This window comes from Sciurus vulgaris, assembly GCF_902686455.1.
Source record: "Sciurus vulgaris genome assembly, chromosome: 1".
Taxonomy (NCBI): domain Eukaryota; kingdom Metazoa; phylum Chordata; class Mammalia; order Rodentia; family Sciuridae; genus Sciurus; species Sciurus vulgaris.
Window position 1 is genome coordinate 169,523,836 of NC_136461.1, and position 26,928 is coordinate 169,550,763.

The 26,928-nt window shown below is 35.5% G+C and overlaps 1 protein-coding gene across 1 annotated transcript in view; it reads left to right on the top strand.

Annotated features, from left to right (window-relative positions):
• The window catches only part of INTS8 (integrator complex subunit 8), a 56,455-nt gene that overhangs the window by 19,121 nt on the left and 10,406 nt on the right, over positions 1–26,928 (top strand). The window contains exons 11-22 of the mRNA XM_079116851.1: positions 3,510–3,580; positions 3,958–4,133; positions 5,500–5,633; positions 7,963–8,073; positions 11,904–12,105; positions 18,326–18,447; positions 20,217–20,401; positions 21,110–21,143; positions 22,020–22,076; positions 22,158–22,219; positions 24,716–24,834; positions 26,103–26,206. Coding sequence (XP_078972977.1) covers positions 3,510–3,580; positions 3,958–4,133; positions 5,500–5,633; positions 7,963–8,073; positions 11,904–12,105; positions 18,326–18,447; positions 20,217–20,401; positions 21,110–21,143; positions 22,020–22,076; positions 22,158–22,219; positions 24,716–24,834; positions 26,103–26,206 — 1,377 coding nt within the window. The remainder of the gene's footprint in view (positions 1–3,509; positions 3,581–3,957; positions 4,134–5,499; positions 5,634–7,962; positions 8,074–11,903; positions 12,106–18,325; positions 18,448–20,216; positions 20,402–21,109; positions 21,144–22,019; positions 22,077–22,157; positions 22,220–24,715; positions 24,835–26,102; positions 26,207–26,928) is intronic.

The following is a 26,928-nucleotide window of genomic DNA, read 5'->3' on the forward strand; positions in this document are numbered from 1 at the left end:
GGAGTTCTTTATTCTTTCTTTTACTAGTTTTAAATGTTGCGGATATCTTCTCTGAGTTTGACTTCTTTCGGTCTTATATTGTTCCAAATTTTAATATAGTCAAATTACCAATCTTTTCCTTTATGGTAGTGATTTCTGTGTGTTCAACATAGCTTTTCCTATCCTAGGGTATAAAGATAGTCTTCTCTTTTTGTCTAAAGCTTGATGTCATAGCCTTCTTTCCACAGTTAGGTGTTTTTAATCCAAAAATCCTTGATTTTTGTGTAACGTGAAGTCAGAGGTCAGGTGTCATTTTTCTTTTTTACCTGACTACCCATTTTTTCCAGCACAATTTATTATTTACTTCCATCTTTTGTTGTTGTTGTTATTATTTTTTACCAGTCTAGGGCCACCTCTTTTCTGTGCCAAGTGTGGATTTGTCACTGTGTCCCCCCCCCCCCGTCTCTGTTGGGAATATAACCCAGGGTCTTATGTGTGCTAAGTAAGTGCTCTTACCACTGAGCTATACCCCAGTCTGACTAATTTATTGTATGTAGTAATATTTAGTGTTATTGGTTTTTCTTATAACTCTTCCTTATCTGATTATGAAAGTTTCTTTCTATTCTTAAGTCACTGAGGGCTCTTTTAAATTGTGAATGATTTCTAGGTTTATTAAGTGCTTTTCCTGTGTATATTGAGATCTCAAAATTTTTTAATTTGGTAAAGTTTATTGATTTACATGTATTATATAGATCACCTCATGTTTAATAAATATATATATATATATATATATAGAGAGAGAGAGAGAGAGAGAGAGAGAGAGAGAGATGGAAAATATATCTGCATGTCTGCAACAAACCCAACTAGGTCATAATCTTTTTTAGATATAGCTTAATTTGATATGCTAATATTTGTAAGTTTTTTTTTTTTTAACATTCATGTGTGAGATAGATTGATGCATATACTTTTCTTATCCTGTATTTGATTTTTGGTGTTAAATAACAAATCACTTAGGGCATTTTCTTTCTTTCTTTCTTTCTTTTTTTTTTTTTCAGTATGGAGTATGTTAAAATGAAGTCACTGATTCCCCCCCCCCCCCCCCGTATTGGATAGAATTTACCAATGAAGCCTGGGCTGAAGACTATTTGTGATATTTTTGACACTCATTCAATTCATTATTGATTATAGAGCTATTCTGTTTTTTCTTTTTTTCTTGGGTTAGTTTTAGGAAGTTATTTTCTAAGAATTTGTTCACTTCATCTAAATTTTTACGTTTATTAACATTTTTATTGTTTACAGCATTTATAGATGTCTACTAGTCATGTTCTTATATCAATAACTTTTAAAAAATAAGGTGAAATTCCCATAACATATGCTCATATTTATCATAAATTAAATATTTTCTGTTGTTCCATGACACCTGTACAATGCATCTCTGTATGAGACCAGTTATGAAAGGAAATTCAAGTGTAAATTTCCATTAGAAGATGTCTTACAGATGATTGCGAACAATAGAAATTCATGTGTACAATTGAGCAAAATTATTAGAATATAAGCATATTGTATATAATACTCCAAGATGCTCAGATATGATTTGTACTGATAATTTAATCAAAAAATGGTATTGAGCGTAGTACTTATCAAATTGTTTTGTTTGTTTTATTGATATCAGCGATTGAACACAGAGGTGCTCAACCACTGAGCTTCATCCCCAACCCTTTTTATTTTTTATTTTGAGACAGGGTCTTGCCAACTTGCTTAGGGCCTTATTAAGTTGCTGAGACTGGCTTTTGAATTCATGATCCTCTTTCCTCAGCCTCCCGAGCCACTGGGAGTACAGGTGTGTGCCACCAAGCCCAACTGTTTGCTTTTTGAGACAGGTTCTCAGTAGTGTTGCTCAGGCTGGCCTTGTATTTCTTTTTTTGTTTGTTTGCTACCACGGATTGAACCCAAGGGCACTTAACCACTGAGCTACATCCCTAACCCTTTTTAATTTTTACTTGGAAACAGGGTCTTGCTACATTGCTTAGGGCCACACTAAATTGCTAAGACTGGCTTTGAACTTGCAATCCTCTTGCCTTAGTCTCCTGAGCTGCTGGCATTATAGGCATATGGGACCATGCCCAGCTTGGCCTTGTATTTCTTGACTCAGGCAGTCCTCCTGCATCAGCCTGCCAAGTATTTGACAATACCGGAAAACATTACCATGCTTGGCTTCTGTTATTTTAATAACAGCTTCAGTGAGTTATATTTCATACACCATGGGGTCCACCTAAAGTGTACAGTTTAGTAGTTTTCTTTACCCTCACCAAATCTCTTATTCACTCCTCTTTTTTTCTAAATCATCCCAAGCTTAGAATATACTTTCCTTTTTTTTTTTTTTTTTTTTTTTTTAATTTTACAACTACAGTCCCAGACCTTTTTCTTTTCTTTTTTTGAGATAGGTTCTTGCTAAGTGTCTGAGGCTGGCCTTGAGTTTGTAGTCCTCCTGCCTCAGTCTCCCAGATTACTGGCATTATAGGTGTGGTCCACTGTGTATGGCTCTCAGAATCTACTTACTTTCTGTAGATTTGTCCATGTTGGACTTGCCATATGAATTTTAAAACATTTTTTACAGACTGCATTTTGATTCATTGTAGATGACGTAGAGGAGGAAAATGGGGGGGTATAAAAAATGGTGGAATGAGACAGACATCATTACCCTATGAACACGTATGATTACACGAATGGTATGAATCTACATTGTGTCAACCACAGAAACTAAACAATGTACCCCATTTGTGTTTAATAGTTGGTCTTTTTTAACTGGCTTCTTTCACTCGGTGTAACATTCTCATGGTTCATATTGTAGCCTTTATCACTTATTCCTTTTTTAATTAATATTCCATTTTTCATTTATCGATTTGATGGACTTCAGCTTGTATAGTTTTTGTTTTTGTTTAGAAAATATTTAACACTTTGCCATTAGGAGCTCTTACATTAGTTACATTTTATTTTGTCTTCTTGTAAGTACTATTTAAGGAGGACTCTTAATCTATAGAATAAATTTAGAATAATTGAAAATATTGTTTGTACATAACTGATGTTCCCACAGTTAGTTTCCATTATTATTTTTATTGTTTATTTTTTCACCTTTGGTTATTTTCTCATCATTGGTTCTGTATTCATTAGCTGTTACTGATCATTGTTGTCAACTGTTTCTCACAGGAACTGTTGATTCCTACAGCTTATTACTTCATGTAATCTGGCTATATACCTTAAAAATTCTGAGACAATACTCTAATATATTAAATTATTTGTAGTAAATTATTCTTTACTACCCGTAAATACCTGCAGTTATTATAACAGACATTCTCTTTTTGTAGTGAATTCTTATTCATTGGTCTTATCTCTTGTCTTAAATTACTTAATCAGATCTGTGATTACTTTGGTTGAAACAGGAAAATTCAATTGTTTTAAATCAAAACTTTTAAAACTGATCTACATTTTTTAAAGTGCTTATATTCAAATGAAATTACTCAAATTCCTAGGTATGTTCAAGATCAATAAATTTAGAAAAAGCTTCAGATTGTCTGAAAGGAAATATGGCTGCTTTTCTAAAGTAAGTACCTTTCTCTTTTTTTAACCTTTGAACTTAATCCTGTGAGAAAGTATCTTTTATTACCTTTTTCTATTTGTCCTGTATATCTTAAAATCAGGCAGTAACTTGTATTGGAAAAGCCAGTTAAGTTCAAATTTGTGTAGCTAAGTGAAACTTTTGGATTACATAGTTACTTTTCTTATATATCATAGCACTGGTATTAAAATTTTAAATAATGACCAAAGGGAAATTTTAAAATCTATTTAAAGACATTGCGATATAATTTATGAAATAATAGCTTTTTAAAATGGCTTATTAATAGAAATTGATTCATATGATTATTTTCCTCAAACTAAATTATACACTTTTTTGTTTTATAATATTTCTTACTGATCTAGGAATGTGTGTCTGGGGTTGGAAGATCTGCAGTATGTTTTCATGATTTCTTCACATGAGCTTTTCATTACATTGTTGAAAGATGAAGAACGAAAGCTTCTTGTTGATCAGATGAGGAAGAGATCCCCTAGAGTAAATCTGTGCATTAAACCTGTAACTTCATTTTATGATATCCCAGGTTAGCACTCTAGTCTGCCAGCTAGACTGTTGACACATTTTTGCCCCTCTATTCAAATTTACATTGAAATATATTTAAGGATTCCCTTTCACTTGTTTTGGTTTATACTTTATAGATATTTACCTGTCTGCTATAGTTAAGATTTCAGATTTCTGTATAAGCAGTTAAGTGGTAGGACTCTGTCGAGCCTATGGTTAATAAACAATCTTTTATGAAGCCAAGATTTTGGATGAGTACATAAAATCTTGATGGAGAAATAGACCAAGATAACCCCACTGCTAAGTTGTTGGAATTAAAAACAAGAAGGGAAGGGGAGTGGTAAGGGATAGTGGGCCAAGAAAGATGAAAATTTTGATTTTAGCCTTTATCATTGTGCTGCCATCTGTTGGCCAAACATTCAGCTTTGGCAACATTGCCATTTTTGCTTATTTATTTAATGATTTTTCTCCCATTTTTGCCCTAATTCATAAAAAGTGGAAGTGCAGGCCATACAGCCCATCTCGTAGAGTGCCTGCCTCTCATGCTGGAGGCCTGGGTTCGAGTCCTCAGCACTCTGGGATTGTGGAAATAACAAACAAACGAAACCAACCTTCCATAAAAAGTGGGAAATACAGTGCTGTTTATTAATTAAAAACCATGAACTTCAAAACTTAGTATAGATGAGGCAAAGAATTCAGTTAGTTTAACATAAGCACAATTTTAGCTACTTTGACCCTCACTAAATTTAAATTGGTTGACTGACCAGTAATAAAGGAAAAAGTAGTAACATTAACACATGTGAAATGCTAGAAATATATTATTGAAGACTGACAACTGAGAGATTTTTTTTTTGGTATGTGGTACTGGGGATTGAACCCAGGGCCTTGTGCATGCAAGGCAAGCACTCTACTGAGCTACAACTCAGCCCTATAATTAGAATTTTAATGATCATTTTGGCTCTTTTCCCTCTTTTCCTTTCTCCTCAAAAAACCCACATGTTCAATGTTTATTATTCAAAAGTTAAATTTCCTACATGCTTTCATTTACACATTATGTTCAAAAATAGAAATCTCTGTACATGAATTATTCTTTCCATGTATTGTGAATATTCTTTCCATGAACCAGTTACTGACTTTCACTTTGTTTATATTTGCACTGTTTTTCACATACATTCACTTACTAATGCAGATGTATTTCAAATTATGGTAGGTTTTCTATGTGAAGATAAAGTTAATATATAACTTACATTATGTTGAATGAGTCAGTTCTCAAAACAATAGCTGCTTTCAACTTTGAATACTTACAGATATCCAGCTTTAGTTGTCATTCTCATAGGTTTACATGTATCTTTGAGTTAAATCATTATTAAATGGAACTCTTTTCTTAGCCTCAGCAAGTGTCAACATTGGTCAGTTGGAACATCAGCTTATATTGTCAGTGGATCCCTGGAGGATTCGACAGATTTTAATTGAATTACATGGTATGACTTCAGAGCGTCAGTTTTGGACAGTGTCTAATAAGGTAAGAAACCCTCTGTTAAGAATCCGTGTGAGGGGCTGGGGTTGTAGCTCAGTGGTGGAGTACTTGCCTAGCATGTGTGAGGCACTGGGTTTGATTCTTAGCACTACATAGAAGTAAATATCTTAAAAAAAGAAAAAAAAAGTGTGAATTAATCTTCGTTTTTTTAATCTAATCTATTAGAAGACCTGTCCTCTGGCCTTTTTGAGAGAAAGGACCCATTTTACTTAATTTTATAGTCGTCACCTGACCATAATTGTACATTTAACATACATTGGCAGAAAAAATTGAAAGTGTCCAAAAAAAAAAAAAACCCTAAAACCTCAAAAAACTATTAAATCAGTAACATCTGGGCTGGAGTTGTGGCTCAGTGGTAGAGTGCTTGCCTAGCATGTATGGGGCACTGGGTTCAATTCTCAGCACCACATATAGATAAATAAAATAAAGGTCCATTAACAACTAAAAAATTTTTTTAAAAATCAGTAACATCTAAAAATGAGTTTATATTTTGTTGCTGAAGTATCTATATGCATTTTAAATGTAGCTATAAATATATGTATAATGTATATTACCTATAATAATCTATAGCTAATATTAAGTACTGTTTAGGGTCCTTTTCTTCCCTGACCAGTGCTGGTTATCAAACCCAGGGCTTTGCTATTGCTAGGAAAACAGTCTACCACTGAACTATGCCTTGGGCCTTTGTTTTTAGTTTGTTTATTTGTTTATTTATTTAAATTTTTTTAAAAATTGTAGATGGACACAATACCTTTATTTTATTTATTTTTATGTGATGCTGGGGATGAAACCCACTGCCTCACACGATCTAGGGAAGTGCTCTCCCACTCAGCTGTAATCCCAGCCCCTTGTTTTTACTTTATTTTGTGTGGTATGTAGTACTGAGGATCAAACCTAGGAGTGCTCTGCCTCTTGAACTATATCTCCAGCCTTCCAACTTATGATCCTGAGTAGCTGAAATTATAGGCATTCACCACCTTGCTCAACTTGGTTTTGCTTTTTAATACTGTCTTCAAATCTGAAGCCTGCACCATGGAATCTCAGTGTATTAAAAGTTCTTCATAGAACATTTTTGGCTTTAAATGTTCTTTTAAAATGTCCCATCTAATTTATTTACCTATTTCTGAGGTTATCTATTTAAATATCTTGCAAGAAAAGTGCAAATGAAAATAGCTTTTAAAGCCCCATTTCATCCCGGTGTGGTGGCACAGGACTATAATCCCAGCGGCTTGGGAGACTAAGGCAGGAGGATCGTGAGTTCAAAGCCAGCCTCAGCAACTTAGGGAGGCCCTGAGGAATTCATTGAGACCCTTCTATAAATAAAATATATAAAGGGACTGGGGTTGTGGCTGAGTGGTTAAGTGCCCTGGGTTCAGTCCCAGGTAGCAAAAAACAAAACAAAACACCATTTCAGTGAAAGATAGCTTAGGCATAAAATAAACCACAGATGTAGGAGAAATATGTGGCCGTGCTTCTAATTAACTGCATACTACTCCTCCACCTGAAGGAGTAGTGGAAAAGCAACCAGAAATTCATTTATAATTTTAAGGGACTTAAACATATTTAAGCACAGTGAAATGAAAAATTATTCTAAACATTAGTTGGTCTTCCTTGCTGTTGACATTATTTATTAGTATTAATTTTTAAGGTGAAGAAATATAGCATAATAGTTAGAGAAGCAATTCTGAGGCTTAACTGCCTAAGTTTGAATTCCATCTCTGTACTTAACTAGTGCCATTATCTTAGAAAAGTTAACTTCTGTGTGCCTCAGTTTTCTCATTTGTGAAGTGGGGATAATAGTACCCATTTCATAGTATTATGAGGATAGCATAAGTTAAAACAAAGCTTCTAAATTTTATACATGCTTTCATTAACACATTAGGTTCAAAAGAAGGAATCTGTATATGAATTAATTTCTTCAGAAAGTTCTGATCCATGTAATTATTATTGCTCATCATAGTGAAAATGTTCATTTTGATTAGCATTTCATTATTTCTGTCATTTTTCTTTCTCTTTGAAAAATGATCTGTAAATGATTTTTCCCCCCAGTGCTAGGTCTTGAACCCAGGGATTCTCTACCACTGAGATATATCCCCAGCCCTTTTTATTTCATTTTTGAGATCAGGTCTTGCTAAGTTATTGAGTATCTCACCAAGTTGCTAAGGCTTACCTCAAACTTGCAGACCTCCCAAGTTGCTGGGGTTACAGGTGTGTGCCTGGTTTATGAATGATTTTATTTTTTTATGTTTGAATGTTACAGAAAGATTCTCATCTAGATTTGGCTTTCTTTGTTCTGTATTTTAATTTCTTCTAGTGGGAAATACCTTCTGTGTATAGTGGCGTTATCCTAGGAATTAAGGACAGTTTAACAAGAGATTTAGTATACATTCTCATGGCCAAAGGCTTACACTGCAGTACTGTTAAGGTGAGTAAAAGTGTGCATAAAATGCTTGTTATGAATATGCTTTAATAATTTTAGCAAAAAGTTAGGAATTAAAACATGTTATCTTTTCCTGGTCTTAAAATCATAGTGTAGACCTAAAAAGATTGGCCTAAAATTCCATTGAAAAGGCATTTTAGTCATATTTTTCTTTTACCCTTATAATTACACTGCAGTTGTTTCAGACATGTGGGTACCACTTTTATACCTTTTTAAAAGTGTAGATAGCAGGCATGGTGGTGCATGCCTTGTGGTTCAGCTACGTAGGAGGCTGAGGCAGGAGGATCACTTGAGTCCAGTAGTTAGGACCAGCCTGGGCAACATTGTGAGACCTCATTTGTCTCTTTTTTTTTTTTTTTTTTTTTTGCGGTACTGGGAATTGAACCCAGGGCCTTGTGCTTGCAAGGCAAACACTCTACCAACTGAGCTATATCCCCAGCCCGAGACCTCATTTCTTGAGTGAATGAATTTAGAGAGCATGAAAAGGTATCCTTTATATTCTTTACGATTTAGTTAGTAAGAGTGTATAAAAGGATTTAAAAAAATTGTTCAAATTACTTTTATAGTATATTTTATATAAAGAATATACAGTCTGAGAAGTTGAAGCATGAGCATAAGTCATTATGAGTGTAATTGTGCAACTAACAGTTTTCCTATTACGTAGGAAGCTTTAAGGTAGCATTTGGAAGGCAGGACTCCTGAGCTGAAGCTGAGGCTTAAATCAGGTAGCTATTTAAAGAAAGTCAAAGACATTGAAGACAGAGGATAATACCATTAGTAAAAGTTGAAAGATAAGAAAGAATGGTACGTGTGGGGATTGGAAGCAGTTCCCTTGATTACAGTGTTGTTAGGCAGGTAGTAAGGTAGCTGGGAAATTAAGATTCACACTGAGAAGACTCCTGTGAGCTTTATTAAAGAGATTGGTGTTTCTGGACCAGCAGTCCTACCTGAATCACACAGCTAGAAGTAGTCTAAGAAATAGACATTGTAGTTTAAGGAAGCAGTTCCTAGCTTCGCAACTTAATTTTTTTCCCTAAAATTGGCCTGAAAACATACACTTAGAATCCACGTGTAGTGTCAGTTCTCCATTCCCACCTCTGTTTTCACACTTACCCTTTTCCTGCTGACTAAACTACATGGGGTGGGAGAGCAGTATAATGTAACCAAGTTTTGAAACCAAGTGGTATAAATCCTCTGGTTTTGTTGTATTTGAAAGTCATGTTGGCTGTTATTGGTAGTTTGCTTTTTCATATAAATTTTAGAATTAGCTTTTTAGTGGCTAAATAAGAGTCTGCTATAGTTTTGATTCAGATTGAGATAAGTACAAATAAATTTGGAGAAAATTGCTATTTTAATCTTGTTTATGTACATAAGCATACTTTTATTTATGTCTTTATTCTCATCAGTTTGTCATTTTCATTGTACAACTCTAACACATGTTGTTGGATTTATCCCTAAATGTATGTTCTTAAAAATATAAAGTGTAGGGCTGGGGATATGGCTCAGTTGGTAGAGTGCTTGTCTCACAAGCACAAGGCCCTGGGTTGAATCCCCAGCACCACACACACACACACACACACAAAAAAATTTGCAAAAAAAAAAAAAGTAATATAAAGTATAATTCATTATTTGAAAGCCAGTATTTTCGATACAGCAGGAATTAATCCTTTGTATTTCCTTAAACTTAAGCTTTGAATTCACATACAAAGTAAGTACTTTTACAAGAGTAAGTAGAAAGTGAGCAAAAAAAAAATCTTCCTTTTTTTTTTTCTTTTGTTTGGACCAAAGGGGTATTTGAACCCAGGGGTATTTAACCATTGATCCACATCCCTAGACCTTTTTATTTTATTTTCTTATTTTGAGACAGGGTCTCAATAAGTTCTTAAGGACCTTGCTAATTTGCTGAGTCTGGCTTTGAACTTGTGATCCTCCTGCCTCAGTCTGCCATGCCGCTGGGATTACTGGTGTCCACCGTCATGCCTGGCTTGAGCAAAGAATCTTGAAGATAGTACTCTAGACCAGTGGCTCTTTTAAGTCTGCACTAGCAGGGCCTGTAATAGGAATTTGTTAGAAATGCACATATTTGAACCTGACTCTAGACATGCTGAATCATAAACTCTTGAGGGATAGGGTCTAGGATCCTATTGTAATAAGCTCTCAGGGTAGCTGTAATACAAATTAAAGTTTGAGAATTGCTGCTTTAGACCAACACTGATCAGTGGAAACATAATGTGGGACATGTATGTAATTTGTAATTTTTTAGTAACTCACATTTATTCTCGGTTTGTGTATTTTTAGTGCTGTGAATTGAACCCAGGACCTCATGCATGCTAGACAAGTATTCTACCAGTGAGCTGTATCCCCAGCCCTGTAGCCTGCATTTTTTAAAAATTTATTTATTTAATTTTTTTGTTCTCATTAGTTATATGTGACAATAGAATGCATTTATGCATTTTGATAAATCATACATAATGGAATATAATTTCTCATTTTTCCAATTACACATGTTGTAGGATTATAGCCCCCATTTTAAAAAGTAAAAATACAGTGATTTTAATGATACATTTAATTTGAATTATTATAATATCAAAATTATTTCAATGTGTAATCAGTATACTATATTGAGATATTTTGCATTCTTTTTCTTACCTGAGAGCTGTGTTCAAAATATACCATTTGATACTATAATTACCTCAGTTTGGACTGATCACATATTGTATGTGTAATAGCCATTTGGTAGCAAGTGGCTGCTGTATTGGACACTATCACTAGACAAATTGTCATTGACATTTTAATGGGAGGCATGTAATTGGCAGCTTTTCTTATACATCTAAAATAGCATATATTGGATACAAAGAGTATTCTGCAATTTTATATACATTAATTCTTTTGTTTATTCACTAAAAATTGTGTCAGAGGTAAAGAATCAGAAATTCAAAGTATTAAATTGTCCAAGATCACACAACTGGTAAGTGGCACAGTAGGAAGGAATAAAAAGAAGAGAACACCCTATAGAAGTATTTAGGGGGTACAATCTAGGGATTGGTGACTGATTTGATGTGGACAGCAAGAGGGAAAAAAGAATCAAGGATGATGCTTAGGTTTCTGGTTTGGGTCTCAGAGATGGCAATCTCAGTGAAATGTTCAGGAAACTTTTTAAAAGGCATATTATGGACTGTTTTGGCTTTTTTGTTTTTTGTTTGCTGGTGCTCAGGATCAAACCCTGAGTCTCAAGAGCTTTATTGCTGAGCTACATCCCCATCCCTTATGAGTTTATTTTTGCAATGTGTAATTTGAGACTGCAATTGGAAACATAATCCTGAAGCATGGGGAATGGTCTGGATTGGAGATTCCAGTGTGGGGTCATGGAAGATAACCCAAGAATTCACAGAGCATGGAGCTCAAGGGAATGCAACATTGGGTCCAAGAAAGAATGGTGTGATAGATATGGGGAAGTCAGATCTGGAAAGGGAAAAGAGAATGTTTCAAAAAATAAATAAATAAAAGTGCACAGCACTCGAAGGTAACTGAAAAATGTTTAATTGATTAGAAAACCTTTGGTTTGTGAAAGTTATTTCTTTGTAGTGATGGGAGTACAGTCAGATTATTAAAATGAATAAGACATGGAGAAAGATAATGAGTGAAAATTAGTCCTTAGAAAACTTGGGATAAGTAAATGCTAGAGAAAAAGATAATCTGGCTTCACTCCTTGAGATGAGCATTGTTAATCATTTAAATTAATTCTTTGTACTGAAGACACACTTTTTTTACTCTAAAGAAAAGGGACTCAGGCTATTCTGTTATTTCTTTTATAGGACTTTTCCCATGCTAAACAGCTATTTGCTGCTTGTTTGGAGTTGGTAACAGAGTTCTCACCAAAACTTCGTCAGGTCATGCTGAATGAGATGTTACTTTTGGATATTCATACACATGAAGCTGGAACAGGGCAGTCAGGGGAGAGACCTCCCTCTGACCTTATTAGTAGGGTACGAGGATATCTGGAAATGAGGCTTCCTGGTAAGACTGGTTCACAAAGTCAAATTCAGAAATTCAGTACCTAAGTAAGTGTGGGAATAGCAGTTAAAAAAAATGACTTTTTACTATCTATAAAAATTTCTCTAACAGAATTTTATTTGGCATTCATTTGAGAACATTGGGGAAAATGGAGGAAACTACTTCCTAGAATTTCTATAACACAGTACTACAAACTGGGTGATTTAAAACAAAAATTTATTGTCTCACAACACTGGAAGTTAGATGTCTGAAATCGAGGCGTTTCAGGCCATTCTTCCTCCAAAGGCTCTCTACCTCTTCCTGATTACCTCCCAGCAATCTTTGGTATTCCTTGGCTTGTAGCTAGATGTATCCAGTCTCTCTTTGTCTTTATGAAGCATCCTCTCTTGTGGTTGTGTCTTCTCTTCTTAAAAGGATATCAGTCATTTGATTTGGGGCCTACCTTAAACCAGCATGGCCTCATCTCAACTAGTTATATCTGCATAAACCCTGTTTTCAAATAAGGTCACATTCTAAAGTTCCAGGAGTCCATGAATTTTTATGGAACTATTCAGTGTGCTATAAAAGCTATATTGCAGTGATTTTGTTTTGTTTTTGAAATAGGGTCTTGCCATGTTTCCCAGGTTGCCCTGAAATTCCTAGGTTCAAGTGATCTCCTGCCTCAGCTTCATGAGTAGGTAGGGCTCTTGGTGTGTACCACCACACCCAGCTTATACTGTAGATTCAGGATAGTCTGTTAAAGAATCAAAATGTCCTTAGGAATACAAATTGAAGGTTTATTTCCCATAAAATGTCCTTGTATTGATTGTCAGTGTTCAAGGAGTTCATTTATGGCCACTTTAGAACAGAGTTTGAGTGCTCAATTCCACTGATAAATATTTTTTTATGAAAATTACCATATAGGACCAGATGTGGTGGTACACACCTGGGGAGGCTGAAGAAGGAGTATCACAAGTTGAGGCCAGCCTGGGCAACTTAGTGAGACTTTGTCTCAAAAAGGGGTGGTGTGTACCTCAGATGTAGCGTGGTACTCTACATGTTTAATACTATAACTAATAAAATTGAGTTGTAAAGAAATGTGCCCATGGGCTGGGGATATAGCTCAGCTGTTAGAGTGCTTGCCTTGCATGCACAAAGCCCTGGGTTAAATCCCCAGCACCACCAAAAAAAAAAAAAAAAGAATTGTGCCCAAATAGTTAACTCTGGCCCACTAGGGAACTTATGAGTCAATTATACTCTGATTTCCCACAGGGGGCAGGTAGTCATGAATCACAATCTTTTTAGCATTGTAGGTAGAATACCTTGGAGAGATTTAATGCATTAGTCCCCTTTGGTATCATAATGTCTTTTGGTGGGTAGTAGGGATTGAACCTACAGGGACTTTTCCACTGAGCCACATCCCCAGCCCTTTTTATTTTGAGACAGGGTCTCACTAAGTTGCTTAGGGCCTTGTTGTGTTGCTGAAGCTAGCTTCGAACTTATGATCCTCCTGCCTCAGCCTCTGGAGTTGCTGGGATTATAGGCATTTGCCACAAGCCCAGTGATACCATATTTTTTATAAGAATTGATTTAGTAATATGCTGGCACTAAGTGTTGATGGACACATGCTTGTTGTATATGTACTTTTTAAAGGTAAGTTGGTCTTCATACATGATTTTTCTCAGAAGTTTAAAACCTTAACATTTATTAGTGTTAGCTACATGTCAGACATTGTTCTAAGAACGTTAGTTGCCTCATTTAGTCCTCACAGCAGCTTTGTCAAATAGTTATTGTTGCATTATCCCCATTGTGTAAATCAAGTAACTGAGGTTAGAAAGTTTAAAGCATTGCCCAAAGTTACAAGGTAAGAGAGTGAACTATGATTTTATTAATCCCTCAGTCCAGCATTTAAGCCTGTGCTCTTACTCTTTGAAATTGGTGGAAGTGACTTAATAGTTAATAGTTGATGGTACTTCCCCTCCCTCACTTTTTTTGGGCTGGCGATCGAATCCAGGACCTCCCACATCCTAGGTGAACACTGCCACTGAACCACTCTCCCAGTTCCTTTATGACTTTTTTGGGGGTGTGGGTAATCAGGGATTGAACCCAAGAGTGCTTAACCACTGAGACATAGCCGCCCCAGCCCTTTTTATTTTTTATTTTGAAACAGGGTCTCACTAAGTTGTTGAGACTATCTTTTGAACTCATGATCCTCCTGCCTCAGCCTCCCAAGCCACTGGGATTACAGGCGTGAGCTACTTCAACTGGCTTCTTCCGAATGATCTTTTTCTTTTTTTTTTTTTGTGGTACTGGGGATTGAACCCAGGGCCTTGTGCTTGCAAGGCAAACACTCTACCAACTGAGCTATATCCCCAGCCCCTGAATGACCTTTTTGATTTAACAGTTTGGAGGTCATACCCCTTTTTTCCATTTCGTTTCATAAGGGGTTTATAATCTGTATATAGTTTATGTAAACTTTTAGCTTGTTGAATTTTCGACTTGTCCTATTGCTTGTGCTAGTTACCTGAGTTGAGAATAGACTTCTGCCTCTGACATTCTAGCTCTGCACCTCAGTGCCAGTGTAAGAGTTGATGTTGGTAGGCATGGTTTCTCCAGAGGTCAAGAGAGGGGGAGGGGATTGTCACCTGCCACCTTCTCTTCACTCCTTTTTTAAGGAAAAGAAACATCAGTTTTGCACAAGTTAGATGCATGCCCTCTATAGTACACAGAGAAGCACTCTCTTTTTTTTTTGTTGTTGTAAACAAATAGGATACATGTTGTTTCTCTGTACATGGCGTAAAGGCATACCATTTGTGTAATCATAAATTTACATAGGGTAATGTTGTTTGATTCATTCTGTTATTTTTTCCCTTCCCTCCACCCCTCCCATCCCTCTTTTCCCTCTATACAGTCCTTCCTTCCTCCAATCTTGCCCCCCTCCCTAACCCTAACTCTAACCCTAACACTAACCCCTCCCTCCCCCCATTATGTGTCATCATCCACTTATTAGCGATATCATTCGTCCTTTGGTTTTTTGAGATTGGCTTATCTCACTTAGCATGATATTCTCCAATTTCATCCATTTGCCTGCAAATGCCATAATTTTATCATTCTTTGTGGCTGAGTAATATTCCATTTTGTGTGTGTGTGTGTGTGTGTGTGTGTGTGTGTGTGTGTGTGTATATATATATATATATATATTCACCACAGTTTCTGTATCCATTCATCAATTGAAGGACATCTAGGTTGGTTCCACAATCTGGCTATTGTTAATTGAGCAGCTGTGAACATTGATGTGGCTGTATCTCTGTAGTATGCTGATTTTAAGTCCTTTGGGTATAGGCCAAGGAGTGGGATAGCTGGGTCAAATGGTGGTTCCATTCCAAGTTTTCTAAGGAATCTCCACACTGCTTTCCAGAGTGGCTGCACTGATTTGCGGCCCCACCAGCAACATATGAGTGTACCTTTCTCCCCGCATCCTCGCCAACACCTGTTGTTGCTTGTATTTTTGATAATCGCCATTCTAATTGGGGTGAGATGGAATCTTAGGGTGATTTGATTTGCATTTCTTTTATTACTAGAGATGTTGAACATTTTTCCATATGTTTGTTGATTGCTTGTAGATCATCTTCTGTGAAGTGTCTATTCATTTCCTTAGCCCATTTGTTGATTGGGTTATTTGTATTCTTGGTGTAGAGTTTTTTGAGTTCTTTATAGATTCTGGAGATTAGTGCTCTATCTGAAGTATGATTGGCAAAGATTTTCTCCCACTCTGTAGGCTTTCTTCGCATTGCTGATAGTTTCCTTTGCTGAGAGAAAACTTTTTAGTTTGAATCTATCCCAGTTATTGATTCTTGCTTTTATTTTTTGTGCTATTGGAGTCCTGTTGAGGAAGTCTGGTCCTAAGCCGACATGTTGAAGATCTGGACCTACTTTTTCTTCTATAATCTGCAGGGTCTCTGGTCTGATTCCGAGGTCCTTAATCCATTTTGAGTTTAGTTTTGTGCATGGTGAGAGATATGGGTTTAGTTTCATTCTGTTGCATATGGATTTCCAATTCTCCCAGCACCATTTGTTGAAGATGCTATCTTTTCTCCATTGCATATTTTTGGCCCCTTTGTCTAGTATGAGAAAATTGTATTTATTTGGGTTTGTGTCCGTGTCCTCTATTCTGTACCATTGATCTACCTTTCTGTTTTGTTACCAATACCATGCCGTTTTTGTTACTATTGCTTTGTAGTAGAGTTGAAGATCTGGTATTGCGATACCCCCTGTTTCACTCTTCCTGCTAAGGATTGCTTTAGCTATTCTGGGTTTCTTATTCTTCCAGATGAATTTCATAATTGCTTGCTCTATTTCTGTAAGGTATATCATTGGGATTTTAATTGGAATTGCATTGAATCTGTACAGCACTTTTGGTAGTATGGCCATTTTGACAATATTAATTCTTCCTATCCAAGAACATGGGAGATCTTTCCATCTTCTAAGGTTTTCTTCAATTGCTTTCTTTAGTGTTCTGTAGTTCTCATTGTAGAGGTCTTTCACCTCTTTTGTGAGATTCATTCCCAAGTATTTTATTTTTTTCAAGGCTATTGTGAATGGAGTAGTTTTCCTAATTATTCTTTCCGAAGATTCATCACTTATGTATAAAAATGCATTAGATTTATGTGCATTGATCTTATATTCTGCTCCTTTACTGAATTCACTTGTGAGTTCTAAAAGTTTTCTGGTGGAATTTCCTGGTTCCTCTAAGTATATAATCATATCATCAGCAAATAGGGATAGTTTGAGTTCTTCTTTTCCTATTCGTATCCCTTTAATTTCTTTGGTCTGTCTAATTGCTCTGGCTAGAGTTTCAAGGAAGATATTGAATAGAAGTGGTGAAAGAGGGCATCCTGCCTTGTTCCAGTTTTTAGGGGGAATGGAGAAGCACTCTTTTACATGGGTTGACCTAGTTTTATTTTAGGGAACAGGAAGTGAACTTAACTGACAACAGATCCAACCTTTCAGTTATAGTAGAAATAAGAGGAGGACATTAATTTTTCTAATACTACTTATGTATTTTAGGAGAGAGCCCCAAGTCTTAATATCTGTAGCTAAGTAGGGTAACTATTCAGACACATTTCCTTTTTGTTTGTCAATTTCAGCTAATTTGAATGTTAGACCAACTTTGGCTATTAAAGCCTATGACAAAGCATATGACTTTGCATTTTTAATGAATAACTGTATTGTCAGTACCTTAGGGCAGTTCTAATCTCTAAATCACTGACTCTCAAGCTGTATCAGAATCCAGCTCCCTACATTGATTCTCCTTTAAGCATCATTGCGCTAGCGAGCCAGCGTAACTGATGAAGAGAACTGGTGAATAAAGGAGGCCTTCGAGCCAAGCCCTGCCTTCAGCAAGATGAATAGAACAGTAACAGGCATGCATTTGGGGAACTATTTGTCTTCATTCTGTCTTTAGATGATGATGCAGATAATGTATTTTTATTTTGTTTTGCTGTGCTTTGCATATTTTTCATCCCCTCACATCCTTTTTTGGAATAAAGTGAGATAAAAATAGCCATAGGCACTGTCCAAGAAATATAAAAAGATTGAGGAATACAATTAGCTTGAAAAGGGGGAGCTCATGTTGATTTAACATTGTTAGTTGGGATTTAATTTGGTTTCTTTTTCCTAAAATACATTAAAATCTGAAATTACGTATTTTGAGCTATGAACTTTTGCAACATATTAGGATATATTTAATTATTTCAAAGGAAATGTTGAAAACGACTGATTTTTCTTACTTTTTTATTTGAAATTCTTTGTAGTATGGTAAATATTTTTTGAATGAGTAAATGACTTATGAATATTACATTTGAATCAGAAAAAATTAAAAAGAATAAACAGATGTATTGCAATTTTGTATAGTTTACCTATTTTCTGTAAACATGCTAAAAGTTTATACCGTACGATTTTGTACTTGTATAATTATTTTCTGCTCATTCGAATTACAAGTTTCTACAAGACAGGTACCAACTTTTAGACTTTAAGAGTGGATTATTGGGCTCTGAGGGATAATTTGCCTGATTAATAATTAATAATAGAGACTATGGACATGTATTGTTGAGAAATGTTAAACTTTATAGAGAAGAGTATAAAATATTAGCATTACTTTATTTTTCTTCTGTAGCTTTTTAAAAAAATTCATTTGAAATCTGAGCAGATGTTATGATGATTATGCCAACCATTTGTTTTTTAGATATTCCTCTTCGTCAGGTAGTAGCTGAGGAATGTGTTGCTTTTATGTTAAACTGGAGAGAAAATGAATATCTTACACTGCAAGTTCCTGCATTTCTCCTTCAGAGTAATCCATATGTAAAGGTAATTAAGGTTTTATCTAAATAAAGTGATTTTTAAAATGGTATTATACCTGTTTCTTTATACTACTTTGGGAAGTTGCCTAATTTTTATGATACAGTGTAAGAAGGGACAGATGTGTCTAGTTAAAATCATAGTATTTGATAATTCATGCGCTTGACTTTGCCCCTTTGAATATTTCTAATGCCCTATAACTCATGAAGATACAAATGCAAATGATGTGGTTAACAGACAACAATTTGGTATAATCGTAATGTAGCAAGAGGTTAGGTAAGGCTTGCTTCAAATGCTGTGTTTAAACTATAGAACCAGTGATGCTCTATACATTTTCCATTTGAACATCTTACCTTTCTTTAGAATCAATTTATTATTCTTAGTTTGATATGCCTGAATCTGTGTCATGTGTATTAATGAATTAGCATAGTTTTCACAGTGTATCATTTATTGAATTATTTTGATTATTCTGTTTGACCAAAAAAGTAGGAAAAGCATCAATTTTCATCTTTGTCATAGATCTTGCCTTTTCGCAAGAGAATCCACCTTAAGCAGTGGGCACCTCATGAGAAAACTTTCTAGGTACAGTTTGGTGGAACTGGGGTTTTCAGATGAACTTGAAATTATCCCTGCCACTGAACCCCCAAAGGAGCCATGATGTATAAAATTTAATGAGTAAGGACAGAGGGCTCTCTTTTACTTTGAAATTGTGGAAAGAAAATTCTAAATTTGACATAAACCTGGTTTTCTCCTCTGTATTTTGGGCTTTTTTTTTTTCTGCCTGTTGCTTTCAACCCATCACTGTTTTGGAGTTCTTCCTATGTCTTAGGTCATTAAGGCTGCCTTTAATCAGTCAACCCTTTCTGTAATCTTGCTTCATTATAGCTCATATTAGCAGTAGCTCCATCCCCAGGTGTGACCATTTTTGTTAGAGAAAAGTTGCTTTAAGGGCTGGAGTTGTAGTTTAGTGGTAGAGGCCCTGGGTTCAGTTCCCAGCACCAAAAAGAAAAAAGTTGTTTATTCCTTTTTCTGCCAACTTTTAATTTCCTTACTCTTTTCCTGTTTATAAAATGAGTAAAGGTAACAAATGTGTTTGTGCACATGTGTAAGCACTATTTTCATCTCAGCTTTGAACTTTCACCACAGTTAAGGTCATGGTGTGTGCTTTCCATTATATACTTTATTATTATTATTATTTTTAATTGTGGTGCTGGGGATTGAGCCCAGGGCTTCATGCATTACTAGGCAAGCACTGTACCACTGAGCTACATCTCCAGCCCTTTTTATTTTGAGACAGGGTCTCATTAAGTTACCAAGCTGGCCTCAAACTTGGGATTCTCCTGTCTCAAACTCTGAATAGTTGGGATTACAGATGTATGCTACCACACCCAGCTATGTACATTTTCTTAAAAAGATACATCATACTATGTGTGTTGGGCGCTTTTCCCCGCACCTAATCACTTATCTCTTTGTATTCATTATCTCATTTTTTGTCCTCATTAGCCTGGTTTCTGATCTCTTAGATTATAATTGTTCAAAAAATGATGAGGTTTATATAGTAGAACCAGTGGATTCGCTTCCTCAGATTCAGATCTGTCACTATATTGAGTGTAAGCCCTGAATTCCTCAGAAGTTTTATTGAATACACAGCATAAAATAACTGCTTGGTATGTTTGGGCAATAACCATCTTTCTTCAGTGTGCCCTAATAATAGGACTGTCACGTAGGATATAATGGATTATCTTTTGTCTATTTTCTGTTTGTTTTTCATGTTATAGCTTGGACAGCTTTTAGCAGCGACATGCAAAGAACTTCCAGGCCCTAAAGAAAGTAGACGGACTGCTAAAGACCTTTGGGAAGTTGTTGTTCAGATTTGTAGTGTGTCCAGTCAGCACAAACGAGGAAATGATGGCAGAGTTAGTTTAATAAAGCAGAGGGAATCTACATTAGGTATAATGTATCGGTATGTGTTGGTGTGTTTCTATCAGTTACAAGTTTTTGCATTCTCAATGATTTATACTCTCTGAACTGTTTCAAGAACATCTACCTTTATCCTGTATATCATAAAGATGAATTATCTTAAGAATTCTATGGTTCTCCTTTCTGATGAACTTATCTGCATGGCCACTTTGGAAAATATTTAAGAGAACAGCCTACCAATAACTGATTAATTTAATCAGCCACAACTCAAAATCTCAGGTTGGATAGTACTAAATATCTGAGATTGGATGGTACCAAAGAATTCTAGGGCAGAATTGTGAAGCCTGACTTTAATTCTTGCTTGAAAAACTTAATGTCATTTAATTAATGTTCACAACCTGAGTTTCATTCGTTAAATGTTGTTGTAAGGAATTAAAAAGTCAATTTTTTGAGGTAGTTGGAATGAAAGCACTAGTTGGAAAGAGATCAAAAGTCATGAGTGGGGCTGAAGGTAAGTCAGTGGTGAAGCACTTGCCTTGCATGTTAGGTACAAATCTGTTAGGATCATGTAGACAACTTGTATTTCTGTATTAAAACAGAAGAAATGTTTACTAGGTTATTACAATAGTATATATTATACTCCTTTTTGTACATGTAGAATTGGAGAGTTAAGAATAAACCTTCCCATGTAATTTTCATTCTTATTTTTTAAAATGTCTGATATTGTGTATACAACAATTTTTTTTTGTAGGAGTGAACTACTTTCTTTTATCAAAAAATTACGGGTAAGTTTTATTAATATTGATCTAATTACTTTTGCTGATTTTTGTAGAATGCTAAAATATATTGAGTACCTCAAATGGCTGAATAATTAACTTTTTAATGTGTTCATCTGCAGCAATTCAGTTCTTACTGGGGATGAGATAATCTGAATAGAGAAATTTACTTTGTATTTACCATGTTATATTAAATAGAGCAGGTATTTTTTAAATCATAAAGACATTTCCACAATAGGGCTAGATGTGTGAAGCCTGGCTTCAACTTTTGCTTGAAAGATTTAGTGTTGGATTGAAGAAATAGCCCGTATTGGAGAGTTCTCGCCTAGCATGTTCAAGGGCCGTGGTTCGAATCCCAGGCGCGCGGAGGGGAGGGGGGGGGATTTAATGTCATTTTTATCTAATGTTCATGACCCAGGATTTGTCCTTTAAATATTATGTTAGGAATAAAAAGTCAATTTTTTGAGGCAGTAGGAAGTTCTAGTTGGAAAGAGATCAAAAGTGTAGCTTAGTGGTAGAGCACTTGCCCTGCATGCTGGAGGTCCTGGGGTTGATCCCTTAATACCACCCAGAATGAGGATTTGAGCCTGGAGAGAGAACACCATATACCAAACTTCTAAATATAGTAATTGTTATGTAAATTATATGTTCCGATTTTTGTGTGTGTGAGATTAAAAATAAAGTTGATCTTTAATAGGTTCTAAAATAAAACAGATGCTAAATTCCAAAAGACAAGGGTCTTTTGAAGAAAATACTTGGTGTCTCTGAGATTGATAGGAGAAATATTAAATAGATATATTTATGTGTATCGTGTGTGTGTGTGTGTGTGTATGTGTGTGTAAACATATGCACACTATTTTAAGATTTTTTTTCCCCCCCTCCTAGGAACCATTGGTTTTGACTATTATTTTATCACTGTTTGTGAAACTTCACAATGTTCGGGTCAGTATTTTATAATTTCATGTTTAAAGATATTTGAAAGAAATTTCTTTTTAAATCATATTTTTTTTTTTTTTTTAAAAGGAAGACATAGTGAATGATATCACAGCTGAACACATTTCTATTTGGCCATCTTCCATTCCCAAGTAAGTAATCATTCAGCTTATAATATATTAAATTAAACTAGTTATATATTTAATGTATATAATATTAATACATATAATATGTATTATGTATATTTAATGTATATATCGTATATTAAATTAGTTATATATTTAGAAATCATCCTCGTATTAATATCCTTAGGTAATTTAATCGAAAGGTATGAATTTATTAGGATTCTACATACAACTTTGTGTTTCTCTGTTATAGTAATTGCCTTCCTAAAAATTAGGAGAAGGCCCTAGATAGAATATCTAAGTTTTCTGGTGAAGTTTTTTGGATCCTCTAATTATAGAATCATGTCATTGGCAAGTCTGAATATCTAAGATGTTCTGATTTTTAGTCAATAGAATTGAAAAGTCATCTACCATTTGAAAATCATTTGTTTCATACATAATTCCTTATAGATCTCTTCTAATACCATGATTACCAGTCCCTTTAATTGCCATAGAAGTTTATTTAATTACTTAGGAAATCCTCTCTCACTTTCATCACCTGAGAATCCAATAAAATGATGGGAAAATTTTTTTAGAAGAGAAAATAATTTTTTTTCTGAAAGAATAAGCTTTCACATGTTTTTTCTTCCTATATGTAACAACTTCTCATACAGAAGAGTTCACTTGTTTCCTGTCAGAAGTTTCTTTCCTTCCCTGCTGTCCCTTCCAGTTTTCTTATTTTGTACTTAAAGGGTAGGCCCTCCAGTCTGGAGGGCTCTAAATGGCATCCTTGAGGAGAAAAAGATTTTAGTAGATTGGTGAGTAGGCAGTAAAATGAGCACAATTTCTTCTCAGTCTTAGAGATTGGAAGCAGCTCTAAATCTCCTATAGGAATTTGGGGAGTCAGAGGGGTGAGTGTCCTTGCCCTCGACTTAATAAAGGTTATTTTTTGTACCGGGGATTGAACTCAGGGGCACTCAACCATTGAGCCACATCCCCAGCCCTATTTTGTATTTTACTTAGAGATAGGGTCTCACTGAGTTGCTTAGTGCCTCGCTGTTGCTGATGCTGGCTTTGAACTCTAGATCCTCCTGCCTCAGTCTCCAGAGCTGCTGGGATTATAGGCACGTGCACCACGCCCCACAATAAGGGTTTTCCCCCACCAAAGGAATACCATGCTTCATGAAACAAATGCATGTGCTTTGCAGCATTCTTACTGCAAATTCCATCATAATATCTTTCTTAATTTTTGTGTAAAATTCAGTATGTTAGATAGCAGTCCAGGAATCAGGTAAAGAGAATTTTACTAGGGATTGAACCCGGGCCCTCATACTAGACTACACCCCAAGCCCTTAATTGTGCTTTTTTTTTTTTTTTTTTTTTGATGGTACTGAGAATTGAAGCCAGGGGTTCTTTACCTCTGAACTATACCCCTGTTCCTTTTTATCTTTTATTTTGAAACTGGATCTCACTAAATTATTGAGACTGACCGACGAATTGTGATCCTTCTGCCTCAGCTTCACGAATCCCTGGGATTACAGGTGTGCGCCAACATGCACAGCCGAGAGTCTTTTGATTCCAAGAATAGCATTCCAACAATGGCGAGAATGGCATGGGATTAAATATTGCTATTTTAAAACTCGCTGCTGTGTAGATAGAATTCTTAGACAACATCTTGTAGGTATTTTTAAAATTAACCATAAACCAATTTAACTCATTTTATTGTAAATAAATGGGGATTTGCTGCTAACACCACATCTTTTTTCCCCTATTCTCAGTGGTATTATGGTAAAATCAAACACCTGTGGGCAATAGAAGTACTTTGTCAAGTTAACTTTATAAATTAGATAGAATCCTGACTTGAACCTTTTGTATGTCTGAATCCAGAACCTGTTTTCTTTTCTTTTCTTTTTTTTTGGTGGTGCTGGGGATTGAACCCAGGGCCTTGTGCTTGTGAGGCAAGCATTCTACCAACTGAGCTATCTCCCCAGCCCCTAGAACCTATTTTCTACCACTGAACCTTTCTGTTTCTGGGAGGGAGGAGCCCTCAGCTTTGTTTCTGGCTTTTACTGTCACTGTCTATCTTCTGGTTCTGTATCTCCAGTCCTCCCCTCTTACCCAGGATCAGAGCAGCTGGACATGTTTCCTACCTGTTCCTTGACTCTTGCTACTACCAAAAGTACTGAAGTGTCATACTTGTCACAAATAAACCTTAACCCCATTAGGGCCAGTATAAAATCTAATCTAGGAGTCACTCTTGCAAGAAGCCATAGGTAGATTTAAGGTCTCATGGCAGTATTAGGGTTTGAGCCCTTGTTGTTTGTGGCTTCTTTTAGATAATAGAACTTAAAAAGCATTCAGGGAAATTCTATGAATCCTTCTCTTGTGTTGACTATAAATTGTCCTCTAATAGGTAAGGTAAAGATTTTATCACATTTATGACCATAAGAGTTTAGACTTAATCTTTCTGTTTTTAGTAAATGCGTATATCTAATTTGAAGTTGACTTTTAAAATAGAATTAATGTTAAGTATCTTTCCTTTAGCCTTCAATCTGTGGACTTTGAAGCTGTAGCAATCACAGTGAAAGAACTAGTTCGATATACACTTAGTATAAATCCAAACAACCATTCCTGGTTAATTATTCAGGCAGACATTTATTTTGGTAAGTGAACCTATTTTGCTTTGGTGACACTATTAGAAGTAAAAGTAAATATATTACACATTTTATTACAATAGTTTTATTAAACTCTGTAGGTATTCTTGGTAATTATTAGTATTCTTGGAGATGAATTCCTAATTTCCCTCCCCCTTACTGATTATGTGTTAAAATATTCCAACTTGATAGGAAATTTTTAGTATTTCTTTTACTATACAGATCAAATAAAAATTCAGACTGGTATCATTTCAGGATCTTTCTTTTTCTAGAAGTTGATTTAAAAATATATATATTTTTAGTTGTAGATGAATATAATACCTTTATTTTTATTTTCATGTTGTGCTGAGGATTGAACCCAATACCTCACATGTGCTAGGCAAGTACTGTACCACTGAGCTATAGCCCCAGCCCTAGAAGTCGATTTTTTAAAAGAGAAAGTTCAAACTTTAAAGGTGAAAGGGATAGTATAATGAACTCCTATTTATCTACCATTCAGCTTTAATGATAATTTATTCATGGTTAGTTCTGTTTCTTCTGTACCCCTTTCTACATCCTTCCCCTCTCCTCCAGATTTTCTGAAGTAAATAACTGCTGGTTTTCAATGTTCATTTTCATCCCAGACCCAGAAGAGTTTAATCACCAAGACCTTAATATAGATATGCAGAATAAGTATATTGGTTCTGAACTACCCCCCAAAATTTGGATGTTTCTAATTGAATATTTGGGAAATAAATACCTCCAGATACTGAATTCTGTACTAATAAATTTGGTGAGAAATTGGAAGTAAATTTTTGGTTAATCAGTTTTAGGAGGCAAAAAATCTGCATCACTTTATTTGGGTGGTGGTGGTACTAGAGATTGAACCTAGGTACTCACACATTTCGTGCAAGTGCTCTACCAGAGCTACATCCTTAACTCTCTTCTTTTTGGGTACTGGGGATTGAACCCAGGGATGCTTAACTATTGAGCTACATCCCCAGCCATTTTTTAAGTTTCCTAGGTGTTGCTAAGTTGCTAAGGTTGGCTTTGAACTTGTGATCTTCCTGCCTCAACCTCCCAAGCTGCATGCCACTGTGCCCAGCTATTATATTGATGTTTTAAAATGTGACTAAAAAAAGGCAGGCTTTCTTGGTATTGTCCTAAATAAGTACAGTTTTATCCCCATATCTGTCATTTGAATCTGCCTTTGTTAACTAATAAAAGAGACCTTCTCCCCGCCACCCCCCAACTCTTGTCTAATGACAAGTAATTTTTACCTCTGTTTACTACTTCAGCAACAAATCAGTATTCGGCAGCTCTTCACTATTACCTCCAGGCAGGAGCTGTGTGTTCTGATTTTTTTAATAAGGCTGTGCCTCCAGATGTTTACACAGACCAGGTAAGTTCTTTTGTGTGCTTCCTCTCTTTTTACCTACCTTTACATAGTTTTCTTCCTGAGCCCTTTTTTGGCTATTTGGCCATTTCTGTGTATGTGATGATAAACTCCCAAGTTGATAGGTCTAGACCAGATTGCTGTCCATATTTTCTTTACCTTTTTTTCCCCCCTTTTTTTTTGACTGTCCATATTTTCAGTGTCCATATTTCTAGTGCCTGTTGGTGTTTTGATTTCCCCCAACACCTCAAATTTAATCTGTCTAAAACTTGGTTCCATTTTACCAGGCTTCTCTCCTAATAAGTTCACCTGCTCTTAAAACAAACAAACAGACAAAACAAAAACTCTGGAGAGTACCGAATGCTTTTATTTAAACACTTGAGACAACTAAGCCCAATCCTTAGCATTGTCCTTGGCTCTTTTCCTTACTTAGTGATCCTGCCACCAGTATCCATTCAGCTTTCAAATCATGTTGACTGTCTCTCCTAAATCTCCAGTTCTTTCCCTTGTTGGGTGAATGCCTAAGTGGGTGTGTACACTTACAGTAGATAACACGATACAGGTAAAGAAATTAGTCAAATCCATCATCTTCCATAATTATCCCCCCTTTGTGCTAAGAGCACTTATAATCTGTTTTTTAAAAATTTTTGGTTTTTTAGTTGTAGTTGGATACAGTATCTTTATTTTATTTAATTATGTGGTACTGAGGATTGAATCCAGTGCCTCAC